General features: G+C 41.3%; 1 protein-coding gene across 1 annotated transcript in view; it reads right to left on the bottom strand.

Moving 5' to 3' along the window:
- Positions 1-993: 993 nt before the first annotated feature.
- LOC140481826 (glial fibrillary acidic protein-like) overlaps positions 994-22,228 on the bottom strand; it is a 176,874-nt gene continuing 155,639 nt past the window's right edge. Inside the window, exons 10-12 of the mRNA XM_072578352.1 lie at positions 13,858-13,892; positions 7,513-7,580; positions 994-1,094 (exon numbers count right to left, since the gene is read on the bottom strand). Of these exons, the coding sequence (XP_072434453.1) occupies positions 1,059-1,094; positions 7,513-7,580; positions 13,858-13,892 (139 nt within the window). The 3' untranslated portion in view covers positions 994-1,058. The remainder of the gene's footprint in view (positions 1,095-7,512; positions 7,581-13,857; positions 13,893-22,228) is intronic.

Raw genomic sequence — 22,228 nt, 5'->3', positions numbered from 1 at the left:
AAGTGATATATGCCAGAGTCAGGATGGATGTAACCTGTGGGTAGGTTGTGGTGAAGGTGCCACTGCCATAGTGTTGCTCTTGCCCTTCTTATTGGTAGAAGATAAAGGTGAGATAGACCCCATTGATCCTGTAAAATTCCTGCAGTGTATCCTGTTGATCATATATATTCTAACCACAGTGCTTTAGTGGTGGAGATGATTTTTGAGTTTAATGACCGGGGCATTGTGAAATGAATCACCCTGGATGCTGTTGAGCTTCTTCAGTTTTTGCATTTGCAAACATTCATATGTATGGTGAGTATTCTATTACAGATCTGATAAATCTTTGGAACGGAACAGGAGATGAGCTGCAAACGACCGGCACCACTCTTGGAGCCATGGTATTGATATGGCTAATCCATTGCAGCTGCTTGATGTTGCAAGTTCAGCAAATTTGATGTCGAAGTGAGATGGTTGGGACTTCCCTTTTTGGAAGTAGTCATTACCTTTTCTATACATTTTTGTAGAGATGTGAATGTTGCCAGCAAAGCCGGTATTTGTTGCCCACAAACTGTTTGGCTCTCAAGATCATTTCAGAGATCAAGAGATAAATCAAAATCAAAAATATTTCAACTAATGAACCTACTGGTATTTACTTCCAATTTTTACTCTTGAACCTTAACTTAAAGAGGGTATGTTAGCCATTTTCCTATCCTGTGAGATGTTTCCCAAATTTAATGAACATTAAGACAACTGGATATTGAAAAAACATACAATGGGGCCAAGTTTTCAATTTGTTGGATTCATGTCACTGTCTAATGAAACGAGTCATTTAAAACATAAACTTCTCACTCCTATAAGAAGGTAAATTAAAATGAATTTCACAAACAAGTAGCAATTGGAATTAGTGTGCCTGATAACAGATTTGGTGGTCACTAACTCACATTTATTCAAGTAATCTGAGAGTGAAACATGTGGGTTTACTGGTGATTGAGATTAGAGTACTTTTTATACATTGTAACTGTGCATCTGTGGAACACACTCAGATCTGCCTGCCATTGATTTTCTACAGTCCACTGTTAATCTTGATCGAGGGCACACAAGTCTTCATTTTCCTGGAGCAAACAGAGTGAGATTAAAGGAGTTATGAATAATTGTGAACAGTTTTATGACAATATATTCCCATCAGAGAACCAAATCTCTATTGGGAATTGGAGCACAGCATTTCATTAAATTCTTTTGCTCAAATACATTTCAAATCATAATTAATGGATTGCATTGTCCATTACAACTTTCTGCCTCAGTTCTGTAAAGATAAAATGCACAACTGTAGTGAGTTTTCAGTAAATTTTCTCAGCATATTTTTGCACAACCTCTAAGTTCTGATCAAATGAGCTCAGGATCAAAACCCAAGCTTACTCCATCACCAAGTGCTTCAAAACATTTTTAGTGTACATATTTTCCTCAGTTACACTTTAACATCATACAACACACAGAATGTTCAAATAAACTTCCTATAACAGGCTCTTAAGCTTTATTTTAATACAACTACAACTGCTGTAGACTATTGGAAGGATGTTGTGAAACTTGAAAGGGTTCAGAAAAAATTTACAAGGATGTCGCCAGGTTGCAGGTTTAGAGCAATATGGAGAGGCTGAATAAGCTGGGGCCGTTCTCCCTGGAGTGTTGGAGGCTGAGGTGTGACCTTATAGAGATTTATAAAATCATGAGGAGCATGGTTGGGTAAATAGACAAGGTCCGGGTGAGGGGGGTGAGAGGGGAAAGATTTAAAAGGGACCTGAGGGGCAACCTTTTCAAGCAAAGAATTATGTGCATATGGAATGAGCTGCCAAAGCAAGTGCTGGAGGCTGGTACAACTACAATATTTAAAAGACATCTGGATGGGCACATGAATAGGAAGGGTTTAGAGGGATTTGCACCAAGTGCTGGCAAATGGAACTCGATTAATTTAGGATATCTGAATTAACAGGGCTAAAAGGAGTCATGAAATATCTTTAGCAAACAGGGTTAAAGAAAATCCCAGAGCCTTTTATTCGTGTATAAGGAGCAAGAGGGTAACTAGAGAAAGGGTTGGCCAACTCAAGGATAAAGGAGGAAAGTTACGTGTAGAGTCAGAGAAAATGGGAGAGATTCTTAATGAGTACTTTTCATTGGTATTCACCAAGAAAAGGGACATGACGGATGTTGAGGTTAGGGATAGATGTTTGATTACTCTAGTTCAAGTTGGCATTAGGAGGGAGGAACTGTTGGGTATTCTAAAAGGCATGAAGGTGGACTAGTCCCCAGGTCCAGCTGGGATCTATCCAAGGTTACTGAGGGAAGCGAGAGAGGAAATAGCTGGGGCTTTAACACAGATGACGTTCTCAGGGGACTGGAGAATTGCTAATGTTGTTCCCTTGTTTAAGAAGGGAAGCAGGGATAATCCAGATAAATAGAGACCGGTGAGCCTGACGTCAGTGGTAGCGAAGCTGCTGGAGAAGATACTGAGGGAAAGGATCTATTCCCATTTGGAAAATATGAGCTTTTATCAGTGATTGGCAACATGATTTCTGCAGGGAAAGTCACGCCTTACCCACTTAATAGAATTCTTTGAGGAAGTTACAAAGTTGATTGATGAGTGAAGGGTTGTGGATGTCATATACTGCTCCTCGGATGTTGCCTGAACTGCTGTGCTTTTCCAGCACCACTCTAATCTAGACTCTACATTGACTTCAGTAAGGCGTTTGATAAGGTTCCCCATGGTAGGCTGATGGAGAAAGTGAAGTCGCCTGGGGTCCAGAGTGTACTAGCCAGATGGATAGAAAACTGGCTGGGCAACAGGAGACAGAGTAGTAGTGGAAGGCAGTTTCTCAAAATGGAGAACTATGACCAGTGGTGTCCCACAGGGATCCGTGCTGGGACCACTGTTGTTTGTGATACACGTAAATGATCTGGAGGAAGGAAGAGATGGTCTGATTAGCAAGTTTGCAGATGACACGAAGATTGGCAGAGTAGCAGGTAGTGAAGGGGTCTGTCAGAGAATGCAGCAGAATATAGATAGATTGAAGAGTTGGGCGGAGAAATGGTAGATGGAGTTCAACCCAGGCAAATGTGAGGTGATGCATTTTAGAAGATCCAATTCAAGAGTGAACTATATGGTAAATGAAATAGCCCTTGGCAACATTGATGTACAGAGAGATCTGGGTGTTCAGGTCCATTGTTCCCTGAAGGTGGCAACACAGGTCGATAGAGTGGTCAAGAAGGCATATGGCATGCTTTCCTTCATTGGACAGGGTATTGAGTACAAGAGTTGGCAGGTCATGGTACAGTTGTATGGGGCTTTGGTTTAGCCACATTTGGAATAATGCGTGCAGTTCTGGTCACATTTCCAAAAGGGTGTGGATGCTTTAGAGAGGTGCAGAGGAGGTTCACCAGCATGTTGCCTGGTATGGATGGCGCGAGCTATAAAGAGAGGTTGAGTAGATTAGGATTGTTTTCATTAGAAAGACAGAGGTTGAGGGGAGACCTGATTGAGGTCTACAAAATCATGAGAGATATAGGCAGGGTGGATAGCAAGAAGCTTTTGCCCAGAGTGGAGGACTCAATTACTAGTTCAAAGTGAGAGGGGAGAAGTTTAAGGAAGATATACATGGAAAGTTCTTTATGCAGAGGGTGGTGGGTGCCTGGAATGTGTTGCCAGCGGAGGTGGTAGGGGCGGGCATGATAGTGTCATTTAAAATATATTTCGACAGATACATGAATGGGCAGGGAGCACAGGCATACAGATCGTTAGAAAATAGGCGACAGGTTTAGATAGAGGATCTGGATCAGTGCATGTTTGGAGGGCTGAAGGGTCTGTTCCTGTGCTGTAATTTTCTTTGTTCAACATGGGCGAGTTGGACCAAAAGGTCTGTTTCCATGCTGCACATCTCTACTCTATGTTGTTGCCTATATCCATTCAGGTTCTGAAGCCTAATGTTATATTCTCTGATTTCTTTAACCTTCCACTCTATCAATAAATTGGTTTAGAAGTGTCACTACAAATCAATCCTTAACAAAAGCTCCTACTTATATCAGACATTTCCTGTAATAAAGTATCCCAAGGTTCATACATAGGAACATAGGATTTAAAAGCAGCAAATGGCCATTTAACCCTTTGAGCTTGTGCCACCATTTAATAAGATCATAATCGATCTGATTGTGGTCTCATCTCCACTTTCCCATCAATTAAACATCTAATGGGACACCAAATAAATTCAAAGACACAGCCTCTACTACCTCCTGGGGAAGAAAATTTCACATACTGACACCCTCAGAGAAAATAATTCTCTTCAACTCTGTCTTAAAAGGGAGGCCTTTTAGTTTGAATGTGTCCCCTAGCTTTTACCACACTTAACTCTAAATACCCTTCAAGTATCTGCACTATCCAGTTTCTTTAAATCGTTTTTATTTCAATATGAAACCCTCTCATTATTCAATGGGTATAGACCTAGCATTATTGACCCGGGTCAATTCCCGCCTCAGGCGACTGACTGTGTGGAGTTTGCACGTTCTCCCTGTGCCTGCGTGGGTTTCCTCCGGGTGCTCCGGTTTCCTCCCACAGTCCAAAGATGTGCAGGCCAGGTGAATTGGCCATGCTAAATTGCCCATAGTGTTAGGTAAGAGGTAAATGTAGATGTAGGGGTATGGGTGGGTTACGCTTCGGCGGGGCGGTGTGGACTTGTTGGGCCGAAGGGCCTGTTTCCACACTGTAAGTAATCTAATCTGTTCCTGTATTACTCACTAGCTGTTGGGAGGACTGTAGTACAATCTCCATAAAATGATTGCACCTTTCCTATTTCTGATCTCTACCTGCATGGCCTAGCTGGATAGGCTCTCCAAGGTGTCTTCCCTCAGTATAGCTGTGATATTGTTTATCCGTAATACATCTTCCACACCTCCTTTACATCCATATTTCCCCTGAAACATCTAAATCCTGGATTGTTAATCTGCTGATTTGACCCTCTCTCAACCAATTTTCTGTAGTAACTACAATACCATAATTATATGCATGAATCCAAGCTCTAAGTTCATCTGCCTTATTTATCTTATTCATCGCATTAAAACAAATACACCTCAGATGGCTCTCTGGTCTTGCTGTGTTCAGTAACCTTTCTCTATTTGTTCTTCCTCTCAGCCTTATTGGTCCTAGTCTCTGATTCCTCCTTGCTGATTTTACTCTGGTTCTTGTCAAACTTGTTTAAACTCTCCTGAGTGGCACGAGCAAGTCTACCTGCCAGGATATCGGCGCCCCTCCAGTTTAGGTGCAACCCATCCTTCTTGTTTAAGTCCCATCTTCCCCAGAAGACATCTCAGTGATATCTTCCTCTTCTTAGCCTCACTAACACAAGACACTGGAAGTAATCCGAGATTGCAACCCTAGAGGTCCTGCTTTTCAACTTTGGACCTAACTCCCTTTGCAGGACCTCATCTCTCTTTCTGCCTATGTCATTGGTACCAATAGGGACCAAAACCTCTGGTTGTTCACCACATTGGTACCAACCACTTTGAAAATTTTTCCACGAAGGACAGGTGATATGGAATTGTCCGACAACTACAAGAAGTAAGTAGTCTATCTCTCTTCATGCACACAGTTTGCAAATCAGGTTCCTGAGCTGCCACCAAGTCTATGTCCGTGATCCTGTTCTCAGTCCTGGCATCTGAGTTGACTTCTTTCAGATTTCTCCTCCTCTCCCAGGCTGACCTTTACCCATTCCTTTGTTTGCCCAACTGTTGTTCTCTCTCTCTCTAGGCTCCATCTCCACCTATTATTTACTACTTAGAATCCCCACAGTGTGGAAACAGGCCCTTTGGCCCAACAAGTCCACACTGACCCTCCGAAGAGTAACCCACCCAGAACCATTCCCCTACCCTACTACTCTTCATTTCTCCTAAATAATGTGCCTAACCTACACATCCATGAACACTACTAGCAATTTAGCATGCCCAATTCACCTAACCTGCACATCTTTGGATTGGACTTTCCCCTCCCTCATCCCACAGCATATATACCAACTTTTTCCAAGCTACAATCAGTTCTGAAGAAGGATCACTGGAAACAAAATGTTAACTCTGCCTGGTGCTGCAAATATATGGAAATAATACTATTTACACAAGTACTTTCGTGTTTTACATTACTATTTGCATAAGAAAGAAATGCCTTTGGAACTGTGGGGAAAGTCAAACTCCAATGTTCATTTGCTTTTCCATATGCAAAGACTGCAGAACCAAACTGCTTTAGTGACTATGTGTGCATATAAAGATAATGTTAAGAATAAAGTATAATTTTGAAGTAAAAGTCTTTCTCTCAATAGATTCTGCTAGACCTGCTGAGATTTCCAGCAAAAGCTGTTTATGTTCCTTTTCTCCTGACAATCAACAATGAGCTTACGGTCATCATTCAACTCTTAATTCCAGAGTTTATTAAATTCAAATTCCACCATCTGCCATGGCAGGATTCAAACCCAAGTGCCCCAGTGGCTCTCTGGATTAACAGTCCAGTAATAAAACCAACAGGCCATGCCTATCTTTGTAGCAGGAGAGAGGTGATAGTAAATAATCAGCCTATAGATGATGATGCCACTGAGGAACAGTGTTTCTTGTGAAACACCATAAATAACAGTGTGGGACTGAGAGAAGCTATAACCTCATTTCAATCAATTTCAAACCTTCTCTATACATTTATTTGAATGGACAAACACTGCCTTGATTTAATAAAGAACAAACATAAAATATTAAGAGTGCGGAAGTATGAAAGAAAAATCTTCCCCAGTTATACATTTCAAGGTTCTGTTTAAAAATGGAGCCTATCCCAATGGCAGACCTTTCTATACTGGTCCAAGTGCTTCATGAGTTAAAACACTTTCTTCCCATGACAAATGGCTCAGGTAATACTCCACAGATTTTTTAATCTTAGATTTGTTTTCATCTGAGTTCCACTTCTCAAAATCTTCCAGCAGAATATTGTCCCTACTTCTACCAATGTCACTGGTAGAGCACATCAACTCATCCTCCCCTTTAACTCTAATTTCATCAACTGCAGGAGATGCCCTTAACCCTGGCTTCGGGTAGGTAACACAACTTTTGGAGTTCCTTGTCTTGGCTGCAGAGAATAGAGTATTCCTGTCTGTTCCCTGTTTGTATTGTCTCCTAATATGATGATGTTCCTTTTCACTTCCAGAACTTGAATGGTATCTGTAGTCGAGTGCAATGATGAGTTTTCACACCCATTCTGCAGTCCATGCTCTCTCTTGCAGACATAACAAGTATCTTGCACTTAACTGAACAATGTTGAGAGCTGAGGCTCCACTATCATTATGTGCTGGATCTTTATTCCTGATTATCTAAAGTCATACCCTTTAATTCACTAAAAATGTGAGTGTCTAGAACAAAGCATCCAGGGTACTCTCCAACCCCCTGATACTCACAGTGTATGCAGTTCAGCCCTCAGCTCAGCAATTTTGAACCAAACTGCCTATTATTTTAAAATCTCACCTCAGATTCCTTGTCTTCATCAGAAGAGGACATGATGCATGTTTCAGTTGTGTCTCTAGGTTCAGCTTCTGGAAAGGTAATATTATTAAAATGTTATTCATTACATAAAAATATTTGTATATTTTGAAACACTGACCTGATATTTGTATCGGATTACAAAAATCTTTAATATGATTCACTTTCCATTATTTTTGTATTTTAATGTACTCACCTAGTAGAGCAGTTTATTTCATTCACTTGAGGGAGGTGGGTATTGCTGGCCGGGCCAGCAGTAATCTCCTATCCCGAGTTGCCATTGAGAAAATGGTGATAGCTGCCTTCTTGAACTGCTTAGTCCATGTGCTGTAGATTGACTCACAATGTCCTTGGGGAGGGAATTCCAAGATTTTGACCCAGTGACAATGAAGGAACACAATATATTTCTGAGTCAGGATGGTGAGTGGCTTAGAGGGGAACTTGCAGGTGGTGGTGTTCCCATGTATCTGTTGCCCTTAACCTTAGAGATGGAAGGATCTTTGGTGAATTTCTGAACTGCATTTTGTAGATAGTACATACTGCTGCTACTGAACATTAGTGGTGGAGGGAATGGATGTTTGTAGATGTAGTGCCAATTAAGCAGAGTGCTTTGTCTTGGATGTGTCAAACTTCTTGCCTGTTGTTGGAGCTGTGGCCATCCAGGCAAGTGGGGAGTATTCCATCACACTCCTGACTTGTGCTTTGTAGATGGTGGACAGGCTTTAGGGAGTCAGGATGTGGGGAATTCAGTGATGATAACACCATTGAATGTCAAGGGGTAGTGATTAGATTGTTTCTTATTGGTGATGGTCATCATCCTGGCATTTGTGTGGCACAAATGTTACTTGCTACTTGTCAGCCCAAGTCTGGATATTATCCAGATCTTGTTGCACTTGAACATGGAATGCTTCTGTATCTGAGGAATGGTCATTGATGAAGCACCTGAAGGTGTTTGGGCCTAGGACTACACTTAGGAATCCCTGCAGAGATGGCCTGGAGCTGAGACTGATATCCAAAAACCACAAACTTCTTCCTATGCACCGGAATGACTCCAATAATTTCAGGGCTTTTATTCAGGCCATTGATGCACTGTTGTATATGAGTCATATACATGATTTGGATGAGAAGTTAGGAAGCATTGTTAGTAAGTTTATGGATGTCACCAAAATTGAAGGTATAGTGAACAGTGAAGAAGGTAATCTAAGATTACAAAGGGATTTTGATCAATTGGGCCAAGAGGCTGAGGAGTGACAGATGGAGTTTAATTTGGATAAATGTGAGGTATTGCATTTTGGTAAAACAAACAAGGGCAAGGACTTATACCTATAATGGTAGGGCCCTGGGGTGTGTTGTCAAACAGGGAGCCCTAAGGGTTCAGTTACATAGTTCTTTGAAACTTCCACTGCAGGTAGACAAGGTCATTAAAAAGGGGTTTAGCATGCTTGCTTTCATTGCTCAGACCATAAGTATAAAAGTTGAGGTTGTACAGGACATTGGTGAGATGAAGTACTATGTGCAGTGCTGGTTGCCCTGCTATAGGAAGGATATTATTAAATTGGCAAGAGTTCAGAAAAGATTTACAAGTTGCTGGGACTTGAGCGTTTGAGTCATAAGAAGGGGCTAGAAAGGTTGGAACTTTTTTAACTGGAGCACAGGATGTTGAGGGGTGACCTTGTAGAGATTTATAAAATCATGAGGGGCATAGATAATGTGAATAGCAAAGGTCTTTTCTTTAGGGTGGGGAAGTTCAAAGCTAGGAGGTATATTTTGAAGGTGAGAGGAGAAAACTTTAAAAGGGACCTGAGGAGAAACTTTTTCACAGTGCGAGTGGTTTGTATGTGGAATTAACTGCTAGAGGAGGTGATAAATGCAGGTACACTTATAACATTTAAAAGTAATTTGGACAGGTACATGTATAGGAAATGTTTAGAGGGACATACGCCAAACCCATGCAAAGGAACTAGTTTAGAATGGGAAACTTGGTCAGCATGGACGAGTTGGACCAAAGGGTCTCTTTCCGTGCTGTGTGACTCTATGACTATAAATGTGGTCCTGAAGTCAAGGGCTGTAACTATCAAATCATGTTTGGAATTCAGTTCTTTTCTCCATGTTCGAACCATGGCTGTAATGAAGTCCTGAGCTGGTGGAACCCAAACTGGGCGTCACTGAGCAGGTTATTGCTGAACAGGTGCTGCTTGATAGCACTGCTGATGACATCCTGCATCACTTTACTGATGATCGAGAGTAGACAGATGGTTTGGTAATAGGCCAGGTTGGATTTGTCCTGCTTTTTGTGACACACCAGGGCAATTTTCCCCATTGTTGGATAGATGTGAGTGTTGTAACTTTACTGGAAGAGCTTAGCTAGGGATGTGGCAAGCATGTCTTCAGTACTATTGCTGGAATGTTGTCAGGGCCCATAGCCTTTGCAGTATCCAGTGACTCCAAATATTTCTCAATATCATATGGAGTGTATTAAACTGGCTGAAGACTGGTATCTGATGCTGGGGACCACTGGAGGATGCTGAGATGGATCACTTGACATTTCTGGCAGAAGATTGCTGCAAATGCTTCAGCCTTACCTTTTGCTCTGATGTGCTGGGCTCTTCCATCAGTGAGGATGGGGATATTTGTGGAACCCCCCCTTCAATGAATTATTCGACTGTCCACCATTATTCATGAATGGATGTGGCAGGAACTGCAGAACAGGTCTCAACTGTTGAGATTGCTGAACTCTATTACTTGTTGCTTATGCTGTTTCACATACAAGTAGTCCTATTTGGTAGCTTCACCAGATTATCATGTCATTTTTAGGTATTCCTAGTACTCCTCTTGGCATGCTTCCCTGCATTCTCCACTGAACCAGGATTGATCTGCTGGCTTAAAAATGTGTTGCTGGAGAAGGAATGAAGAAGGGCTTACGCCTGAAACGTCGATTCTCCTTCTCCTTTGATGCTGCCTGACCTGCTGCACTTTTCCAGCACTACATTTTTAAGCTCTTATCTCCAGCATCTGCAGTCCTCACTTTCTCCGAGTTGATCCGCTGGCTTGATGGTAATGGTTGAGTGGGGAATATGACAGGCCATGAGGTTACAGATTGTGCTGGAGTAAAGTTCTGCTGCTGTTGATGGCCCATAGCCTAGCCTGAATTGTTAGACCTGTTCAAAGTCTGTCCCATTTAGCATGGTGATTGTGCCACCCAATGTGACGAAGGTTATTCTCAATGTGAAGGCAGGTCTTTGTCTCCGCAAGACTATGCAGTGGTCACCCTTACCGAAACTACCACAGACAGATGTATGTGCTGCTGGCAGATTACTAAGGATGAGGTCAAGTATCTTGTTGGTTCCCTCACCACCTGCCACAGACCCAGTCGAGCAGCTATATATTTTAGGATGTGACCAACTCTATCAGTATTGCTTCTGCTGAGCCACTTTGGTGGTGGTTATTGAAATCCTTCACCCCATTTTGTACCTTTGCCATCCTCAATTGTTACTCCAAGTGTTGTTCAATACGGAGGAGTGCTGATTCATCAGTCAAGGGAGGACACCACACAGTAATCAGCAGGAGGCTTCCTTGTCCATGTTTAACCTTAAGACATGAGACTTTGTAGAATCTGGAAACAATGTTGAAGGCAAATCCCTCCCGACTGTACACCACTGTGCCATCACCTCTGCTGGGCCTGTCCTACCAGTGATTCAGGTCATATCCAGGGATGGTGATGGTGGGACATGGTCTATAAGGTATGACTATGTCAGGCTGTTGCTTGACTAGTCTATGCAATGGCTATCCCAACTTCAGCACTGGTCCCTCGAATTAGAATTTGATTTTTTTTTGTCACATGTATTCATTTAAGTAGTGAAAAGTTTACAAAGTCACCGCTTACAGCACCATTTTAGGTACAAAGGTACCTAGGTACAGAGTTTATGAATACATTAGAAAACTAAAGAAATAAAAAAGCCCAGCATTTCAGACCTTTGTGGCATTTTAGGTACAAAAGGTATCTAGGGACAAAATGTTAGAATTACACTGTCACCAGATGTTGGTAAGGAAGGCTTTCCACGGTTTAGAGGGCTGTTTCTGCCATTGTCTTTTCTGGTGCCTAAGTTGATGCCAGATGTTCTGCATTAGACTTTGTTGTGACTGATACAACTGCGTGGCTTGCTAGGCCCTTTCAGAGGGCAGCTGAGAGATATCCATATTGCTATGGGTCTGGAGTCACATGCGGGTCAGACCAAGTAAGAATAGCAGATTTCCTTCCCTAAAGGACATGAGCGAATCAGATTGATTTTTCAACAATCAACAGTTTGCTCATCATTAGATTCTTAGATCCAGATATTCACTGAATGACTAAATAGCCTAATTCTGTTCCTAAACTTTATGTGGTAGGATTCAAACCCAGCTCCTCAGATCATTAGCTGCGTTTCTAGCTTAACAGTCTAAAGATAATACCAGTAGGTTATTGTCACCCCTAATCTTCTGGAATAATATTTGATGTTAAGTTTGTAGTCACAGTCTTACTGACACAGCCAAGACTGGAGAATGTAAGACAATATCCGATTCTTTACTGTTCCCTCGGTGAATTGAAGATTCATGCTGAAATGATTATTGGCTCCTCTTACAAGCCTCCAGGTGAATAGCAATGAGAAACACTGTGATCCAATTTAGAGGAGATGAGGATAAATGAGTGTTTGTATTATGGGTCCTTGTTAATGATCTAATGATTGAATAGTCTGATTGGAAGGCTATCACTCTCAAAGGAGGCAAAACAGAAATGGTTATGATTGCTGTTAAAGATTGTATCTGCACAATGAAATATCAACTGATGTGATTTAATCCTCAGCAGTTCTTCATGGGCAATAACAGTGTCTAACCTGCATCATCCGACCAACAGGGAAAACTGGCACACCAGATTTTAACCATCCAGGCACACTAACACTGCAGATAGTTTAGTGTTGGTTCCAGATTTTGGAAAGGTTCACTGGCAAGAACTAAACTGGTAGGTTAGAAAGCGTGCTAGGCCAGAAGAATCTTGGGTCTGATGAAGGGTGACTGGACCCGAAATTTTAACTTAGCTTTCTTTTCACAGATGCTGCAAGAACTGCTGAGGTTCTCCAGCTTTTTCTGTTTTTGTTGAAGAAGAATCTATGATGGACAGATATTGTACGTTCCTTCAATAAAGAGTGCACTTAATGAAGTGAAACCAAACTGACATCAAAAGGAAATAGCATATTGAATAGAATAATAGTAACTGTTAAAATAGGGAAAAATATAAGGCACCATTAAGTGGTAAATCAACAATGATAATTGTTTTTCATTTATACCTGAAACGAGAGATCTGGCAAACAGAAGGGCAAATATTTTGCATTTATTTTACAACTGAAGATCTTGCTAAGGTGTCAGTTGTGATAGATATACCACTAAAGTGGATTCCATAGAAACAATGCTGAAATTGTCTCATTCAGGATCAGGAAAACTTCTTACAGAGCCATAAATTAGCTCCATAACATTAATCGCCCATGTCTTAGCTCCCCTTAACACTAGAATGCAAAGTGAGAGATCATCCTAATGAACACATTGCAAGTTGACGCTCTGGTTCCCCTCCTGCCTAGAAAACATTTGAATCTTTTTTCCATGGGTCCTTTTTATAAAAGGCTAGGAATAAAATTTTGGATAAGTGGATAGGCCTAAAATGGATACCATTTTCATTAATGATCAAAGAAGTAAGGCTGTTTCTTTTGGACTATGAACCCACTAGAAGCATGCCATGCCAAGGCTCTGGTCTGGATGTTTCCACACTGGTCATGTCTCTTCTTGTTTCATGACTTGTAACAAATGAAGGTTTCATTTCCTACATAATTTTGCAGAAATGTTTGAGAAAGGTCAGGCCTTGACATTCTTCATCACAGACTGGTTTAGACATTGTGCTTCTACTGGTAGCTATGACACAGTTGATAGAAAAATCATGGATTTTTGGATTTGTGGATTTCACTTTAAAATCAAGAGGAAAATTACGAGCAAGTATCAAGGACTTTCCAGATATGTAATCTTGAAAGAATTGTATCAAAACACACACGGCACAGAAGTTAAACTTGCAGTTGAATTATAGGCAACACAAGAAGAAAGTTATGATAACCTGGTCCACAGTGTCCTGTATATCCTAAACAAAACAGTTTTGCAGGGACATCATTCTATGCAAGGTGCCCCGCCCACCACCACAACAGGCATTCTGGCTAATCCTAGATATGTGTGGTCAATACACCAGACATTAAAAACATTAATGCAATTCATAACCTGAGTTTAACATCAAACTGACTTTAAAGTTATACGCACCTTTGTCAGTTATAGAGGGTTGAGAAGTATAGTCCCTAGAAAACAATAATATGCAAATCAGTTTAACATTTTAATAAATTTACTAAATACTAAGTTTAGTTTTTCTCATTCTTTAAACTGTTATCTCCCTTTTATGGTACATAACTCAAGCAAGCTAACAAGGAACCAGAAAAGCAGTTTTACCTTGAAATATTCTGGTCTCCCTGCTATAGGAAGGGTGTTGTGAAACTTGAAAGGTTTCAGAAAAGGATTACAAGAATGTTGCTAGTGTAGGAGGGTTTGAGCTATAAGGAGAGGCTGAATATGCTGGGGCTATTTTCCCTACAACATCAGAGGCTGAGGGGTGACTTTTTAAAAGTTAATAATAGCATGAGGGGCATAAATATGGTGAATAGCCAAGGTCTTTTCCCTAGTATAGTGGATTCCAAAACTAGAAGACATAGGTTTAAGGTGAGAGGTGAAATATATAGAAGGGACCCAAGGAGCAATTATTTCACGCAGAGGATGGTGTGTGTGCGGGATGAGCTTCCAGAGAAAGTGATGGAGGCTGTTACAATTACAACATTTAATAAGCATCTGGATGTGTAAACGAATAGGGAAGGTATAGAGGGATATGGGCCAAAGGCTGGCAAATGGGACTAGATTAATTTAGGATATCTGGTTGACATGGACCAGTTGGATCAAAGGGTTGTTTCCATGCTGTACAGCTATATGATTCTATAATCTATCTAAATGAATACATTTCATCACATAAGTCAGTGTCTATCAGTCATCTTCATTTGTCATCATAGTCTTACCATAAGGCTGCTCTCCCATTGAAGACAGACAATGGTAGTGGTTTAACCCAAGAGTCACCACACCTCAGGGGAGGGGAAAGATTGAGAAAGAGTATCCTTCCTGGTAACCTTAGTTGGTGCAGGAATTGAATCCGAACTATTGGTATTACTGTGCATCACAAACCAACGGTCCAGTCAACTGAGCTCACAAATCTCCACACTTGACAACAGGTGAAAGTGTAGTAGATGAATACATGAAAGCACCAGAATTTTAATTTATATCGTCTATTTCAAAAAGATGTAGGACAATAATCTTTTAAAAATGCTCAATACTTAAGAGCAATGTTAGAAATAAAGATATTTTAAAAAAATAAAAACATGCATGAATATAACTGAGCAAATTTTGTGACTGGTGAAATTCAGCTTGTAGAACATTTCTGTGTTTTTTAAGCATAGCATGACACTCATTAGAATATGTACCACAACAATTCTCGATATTGGTGGGTCACTGGGAGATTTTGATTGTTCCAAGTGTTATGGACCAGACCAGGCCCACTCAGATATTTTAAGAAGGTAGCCTAGTCCCTAACGTTTTCTTATGTTAAAGGCAAATGTGAAGTGATGTGTTCCAGATGCAATGTGCCTGATGTTAAGCAAAAACACAATTTATTTAAGCACTTTGTTAAAATACAAATAAAAGAAAAAGAAACTTAAAACAACGTAACACTATTGTAAAACTTAACTAAACAACAGACATAGCAAGTATTACTAATTAACTTTTCCAATAGAGTAATTTCCCATAAATACACCTCTTGGCAAAAAGGCAAATTCAGACACAGATTCTTACACACAGTTCTCCAATCCAGGAGGAAAAAACATCGAGAAAATTTAGAGACAGTAGCAGCCAGGAGACATTTACTGAAGCTTCCAATTCTTTTGAGAACCCAACAGCTTCTGAAGCTACTGAAAACCAAAACCCAGAAATCCTGATCTGTGAGAGCTGGCCACATCCATTCAGGCTGTTAAACAAAAACCCAAGACCTTCCAAGCTGTAAACTCAAGTGGTTTTGGTAGATTACTCAGTGCCTCTGCCTTACAACCTCTCTTCAAAACAGAATTTAGGACAAAATAACCTCTTAAAGCCACTGCATCGTCACACATGTAGAATTCCTCATGTTTCCAGGTATCATAGTTCAGTAAAGCAAGATACTGAGATGTGAGTGACAGCTACTGAACTATGGGAAAACTCAAGTAACCTCTTCCTGAGGTCCCCATTTTCAAAGAGCCAGACTAATTATATTTCAATTCATTCGATATGGTATCAAGAAACTACCGAAGGCACAGATTAAAGCACAAACCCCTGACTTTCTGGTTGCAGTATTAAAGCCTGGTTGCTTCAAGTACATTATACTGATAGCTACCTAACAATATGGAAAGTTGCCTGAGCATGTTATGATCACAAGCAAAATGGAAAAATCCCAATTGACTAAATACTGTTTTCCATTGTTGTGCTCTCAATCACCAGCAAAGTGATTTAAGGGATCATTGATAGTGCTAGCAAAAGGCACTTGCTCGTCAATAACCTGCTCACTGACGCCCAGTCTGCTTTCCAGCAAGGCCAATCAGCTTCAGATCTCATTACATAATTGGCTCAAACATACAGAAAATATCTGAATATCAGAGGTAACATGAACATGATTATTATCACATCAAGGCAATATCTGAATCAGTGGTTTTGTAGGATTCCTATTATTTCTTCACAGGTTATGGAGCCCAGCATCTCTGGCTGTACCAGCCTCCTTGGGAAGCTGAAGGCATCCTACCAGAATACTGAGGAACACAGTGACAACTTGTGAATCTTGTGGAACTCCTTGTCCCATAGTGCAGTGGAAGCAGAATCTACCAACAGATTCAACAGTCAGTCTTACATCGGTGGTGGGCAAATTATTGGAGAGGATTCTGACAAACAGGATTTATGATAATTTGGAAAACCATAGCTTGATTAGAGATAGTCAGCATGGCTTTGTGATGGGAAGGTCATGTATCACCAGCCTTACTGAATTCTTTGTGGATGTGATCTACATTGAAGGGATAGCAGTGGATGTGGTGTATATGATTTTAGCAAAGTGCTCGATAAGGTTCAGCATGGTAGGCTCATTCAGAAAGTAAGGAGACATGGAATACAGGGAAATTTGGCTGTCTGGATACAGAATTGGCTGGCCCATAGAAGGCAGAAGGTGGTGGTAGATGGAAAGTATTCTGGGCGGTGTGAAGGAACAGAGGGATCTTGGGGTCCAAGTCCATAGATCCCTTAAAGTTGCCAAGAAGGCGTATGATGTGTTGGCTTTCATTAGCAGGAAAATTAAGTTTAAGAACCATGAGGATATGCTGCAGCTCTACAGAGCCCTGGTTAGAACACACATGGAATATTGTGTTCAGTTCTAGAAGCTTTCGAGAGGGTGCAGAGGAGATTTACCAGGATGCTGCCTGGGCTGGAGGGAATGTCTTAAGAAGAAAGGTTGAGGGAGCTAGGGCTTTTCTCATTGGAGTGAAGAAGGGTGAGAGGTGACTTGATAGAGGTACATAAGATGATGAGAGGCATAGATAGAGTGGATAGCCAGAGACTTTTTCCCAGGGCAGAATTGGCTTTCATGAGGGGGCATCATTTTAAGGTGATTGGAGGAAGGTTTAGGGGAGATGTCAGAGATAGGTTCTTTACACAGAGAGTGGTGGATGCGTGGAACACACTAGTATCTGACTAGTAGAGTCAGATGCATTAGGGACATTTAAGTGACTCTTAGATAGGCACATGGATGATAGTAAAATGAAGTTTATATAGGTTAGTTTGACCTTAGAGTGGGATAAAAGGTTGGCACAACATCAAGGGCCTGTACTGTGCTGTACTGTTTTATGTAATAGGTATTAGAGAGAAAAGTCTCGATGGTTGGAGTCATAAGCATCAAAATGGCTATGGTTATACAGTAAAACAACATGGAAACATGCCTTTTGGTCCAATGTGCCCATGCACACTAGGTTTCCTAAACTAACTAATCCCATTTGCCTGCATTTGGCCTATATCCTTCCAAACCTTTTCTATCCACAAGATAAAGTTCAAAATTGAAGCATCCCAATTTTGAAGGCATTAGACAGGAACTTTCAAAAGTTGTTTGGAGGAGGCTGTTTGCAGGTAAAGGGGCATCTGACAAGTGGGAGGCTTTCAAAAAACAAGATAATGAGAGTTCAGGCCAGTATGTTCCTGTCAGTGTGATAGGCAAGTCTTACAGGAGTAGGGAACACTGGATGATTACAGCTATTGAAGATGGTCAAGAAAAAAGAAACATCTGTCAGGTAGAGGCAGCTTGGTGTCAAGTGAATCCCTTGAGGAGTATAAGGTTGCAGGAATACACTTAAAAGGGAAATTAGGAGGGCAAAAAGAGGACATGAGATGACTTTTGCAGATAAGGTAAAGGAGAATCCAAAGTAATTCTGCAATTATATTAACGGCAAAAGAGTAACCAGGAAGAGAATAGGGCCGCTTAAGGATCAATGAGGTTGCGTACATGAGGAGCCACAGAAAGATGAGTGAGATCCAAGATGAATATTTCTTAACAGCATTTACCATGGAGAAAGACATGAAAGCTAGGGAACTCGGGGAAATAAATAGTGGTGTCGAGAAGAGTTCACATTACACAAGAGGTGGTATTGGAGGTCTCAAAACAGATAAAGGTAGATAAATCTCTGGGATCTTATCAAATGTATCCCAGGACATTGTGGGAAGCTAAGGAAGAAATTTCAGGGGTTGGTGGAGATACTTGTATCATTCACAGCCACAGGTGAGGTGCCACAAGACTGGACGGTATTTAACGATGTGCCATTATTTAAGAAAGGTTGCAATGAAAATCCAGGGAACTACAAACTGAGCTTCACATCTGTGGTGGAAAGGTTGTTGAAGGGGATTGTGAGATACAGGATCTACGTGCATTTGGAAAGGCAAGGACCGATTAAGCATAGTTAACATGGCTTTGGGTGTTGGAAATTGTGTCTCACAAACTTGAATGAGTTTTTCAAAGAGGCGACCAAGAATATAGATGAAAGCAGTGTGATAGACATGGTCTACATGGACTTTAGCAAGGCCTTCAACAAGGCTCTGCATGGTAGACTGATTAGTAAGGTTGGATTACACACAATCCAGGAAGAGCTAGTCAACTGGATACAAAATTGGCTTGATGGTAGGATACAGAAGGTGGGATGGTCGAGGGTGTTCTTCAGACTGAAGGCCTGTGACCAGCGGTGTGCTGCAAGGATCCGTGCTGGATCTACTGTTGTTCATCATTTATATTAACAATTTGGATGAGAATATAGGAAGCGTGCTTATTAAATTTGCAGATGACACCAGAATTGGTGGGATGGTGGAGGGTGAAGAAAATCATCTGAGTACGGGAGCTTGAGCAACTGGGCCAGTGGAATGGCCAATAGAAATTAATTTAGATAAATGCGAGGTGTTCTATTTGTTAAGACAAGCCAGGGCAGGACTCACACATTTAATGATAGGGCCCTGGGAAGTGTTGTTGAACAGAGAGATCTAGGGATGCAGGTACATAGTTCCATGAAAGTGACGTCAAAGGCAATCATCTTCACTCCACAGCATTGCATCAGGTGTGCCTCAAGGAGTACCTTAGATTCGACCATCTTAAGTTGCCTCGCCAACGACTTTATTTCCATCATATGATCAGATGTACAAATGTTCAATGATGCATTCACAAATTATATTGAAGAGAGAGTTCTAAGACTTTAACTAATGACAATGAAGGGACGGTGGTATATTTTGAAATCAAGATGGTGAGTAGCTTGGAGGGTACAGGTCGTTCTGCTATAACGTAACAGTTGTGCCCCTCTGCAACCTCACACTATAGAAAATCATGCTATGGAAAACCGCTACAGAAAATCGCTCTGTAGAAGATCGGTATAGAAAATCGCTATACTGGTTCAGCAGAGAGTCTGTGTTATCCAAACAATGGCCACAATTCGTCAATCTCGTTATAACCAATTCGTGCTGATGAAAAGCATGTTATAATAGAACCACCATTAACCTGCAGATGTTTGTGTTCCCATGTTTCCACTTCTCTTGTCCTTCTAGATGCTTGTGTTCATGGATTTGGAATCAGCCTTGTTGAATTTCTTCAGTTACTCATCGCAGGATTCCTAGCCTCTTGTAGTCACAGTATGGCTAGTCCAGTTCCCCAAGGATGGTGTCAATGGGGGATTCAGCGATGGTGTTGCCATTCAATCTTAAAAACATAAAAGGGAGCAGAAGTAGGCCATTCAGCCCATCAAATCTGCTTCCCCATTCAAGGAGATTGTGGTTGATCTGGTAATCCTTAACTCCGCTTTCCTATTCTTTTACCAAAACTCTTGACTCCCTTACTGATTAAAAATCTAATCTCTTGATTATATTTATGACTCTGCCAAAACAGCCCTCTGCAGTAAAGAATTCCACAGATTCATTATCCTTTTAAAGAAGTTATTCCACCTCATCTTTGCCTTAAATAACGTCTGGTACTAGATTCTCCCACAAGGGAAACATTTCTGCATCTACCTTGTCAAACCCTCTAAGAATCTTGTATGTTTCAATAAGGTTGCCCCTTATTCTTCTAAACTCCAATGAGTATAGAACCAACGTATGCAATATCTCCTCATAAGACAGACCATCCCTACGTGGATTAGCCTTATGAACCTTCTCTGGACTGCCTTCCAATACCAGTACACTTCTCTTAGATAAGAGGCCCAAATTTCTGTTCACAATATTCCAACTGTGATCAGATTAGCGCATTCTATACTTTGGCAATACCTCCCTTTTTTTATACATCACTCCTGAAATAACCCCATGAAGGCTGGTATCCTATTACCAAGTCACCTTTTATTTACATACACATAGTTCATGACACTGACCCAGCCTGCACCTCTACAGCCAACTCTTATAGACAGCACAACACTTGACTCTTTTGTTTTTTTTTATTAAACAATTCACAGTTACAAAACAATTAACATTAACAGTTGTATACAGAGAAACAGCAATTTTACACAGGAGGGTTTTGGCAAAGCCAGGCCCCAAACCCTGACATACAACCGGTTTTCAGAGAAATGAGGACAAACCTCAAATCCCACCCTCTTGTTTATATCTGACAGCCAGGACTCCCTGATTGGACCAGCTTAACAGCCCCAGCCAGGGTATCATATTCTATGAGATCCAGCTGGCTGACATCGTTCTAATCACTACATCAACCACTTCCCAAACACTCCAGTTCAGGGATGTGGACCTGTTCTTTGTCCTGTAGCTTCTCCTGGGCTGTTTTTGCCCCAGGTCTGGTTCCTCCGACTCTGCCTCAGGTATTGGCGGTGTGCACTGGACTGTAATCTGCCTCTTACGCCTGGAGCATCTTGGCCGACACACTTCTTCTTCAGGTGTTAATAGCATTGAAGTTGCAACATTTGCTATATCATCCTCTGAGGTTTCTTTGACACTGAGAGGGAGAACCTAATAGTTCTGACAGCCTTGCTGGCAGTTCGGAGGGGCAGAGGATAGTTTGATCCTGCCCCATGTGTGATGCTATAGCTTTCATGTGATCCCTGTGCTTGATTAGGACGTCCTCACCAACATGAACTTTGTACATCAAGGTATTTGACCTTGCATTGGCCATACCTTTTACCCATGTAGGGCTATTCTCATGGCTTCAATTCCAAACTGCATCCCTTGGCACAAACTGTCTCTCATGCTTCAGGGAGTCTTGAGTTTAGTATGGCCATTTCGCCCTCCTCCTCAGGTCTGGAAAGATCAGATTTAACTTGGTGCAGAGTCTTCTCTTCATTAGCAATTCTGTAGGAGCTATCCTTGTAGTTGCACGAGGGGCCATCTGATAATCAAATAGGAACTGGTACAGTTTTTAATCAAGAGAAGCTGTAAGCTGTTTCTTTAAGTCTGTCATCAAAATCTGGACTGCTTTTTCTGCCAAACCACTGGACAATGGATGTTATGGAGCTGTCCATTCATGCTGAATGCCATTCGACTTTAAGAGATACTCAAATTCCCTGCTGGTAAATGATGGCCCATTATCTGTGACCAACATCCCCTGGAGTCCGTGTATTTCAAAAGATGCTCACAACATCTCAATTGTCGTCCACATGTTTGACAAATTAACACTGTGCATGTCCAACAACTTTGAATGGGCATCCACAATGAATGAAAATATAAAGCTCATGAAAGAACTGGCATAGTCAATGTGTTACTGAATCTAGGGTTTACCTGGACATTCCCATGAATGTGAGGGCACTGCTGGCAGTAATTCTTGACCTTGTTAGCACTTTGGGCACTGCTCCACCAATATGATTATGTCTGCATTCAATTTTGGCCACTAGACATAACTTCTCGCCAATATCTTCATTTTGGATACTCCTGGATGATCCTGATAAAGTATCTGGCGGTGAACTTCGCTTGGGACAATCACTCTTGCTCCTTATAATGATATGTTGTGGTGGTCTGGTCTCGCTGGGTCCTGAAAGATTTCAATTCTGGATGTGATGGCCCCTTTGTTTCCCCC

The sequence above is a fragment of the Chiloscyllium punctatum genome, chromosome 10, assembly GCF_047496795.1.
Source record: "Chiloscyllium punctatum isolate Juve2018m chromosome 10, sChiPun1.3, whole genome shotgun sequence".
NCBI lineage: Eukaryota > Metazoa > Chordata > Chondrichthyes > Orectolobiformes > Hemiscylliidae > Chiloscyllium > Chiloscyllium punctatum.
This window is presented reverse-complemented; position numbering and strand designations above follow the sequence as displayed.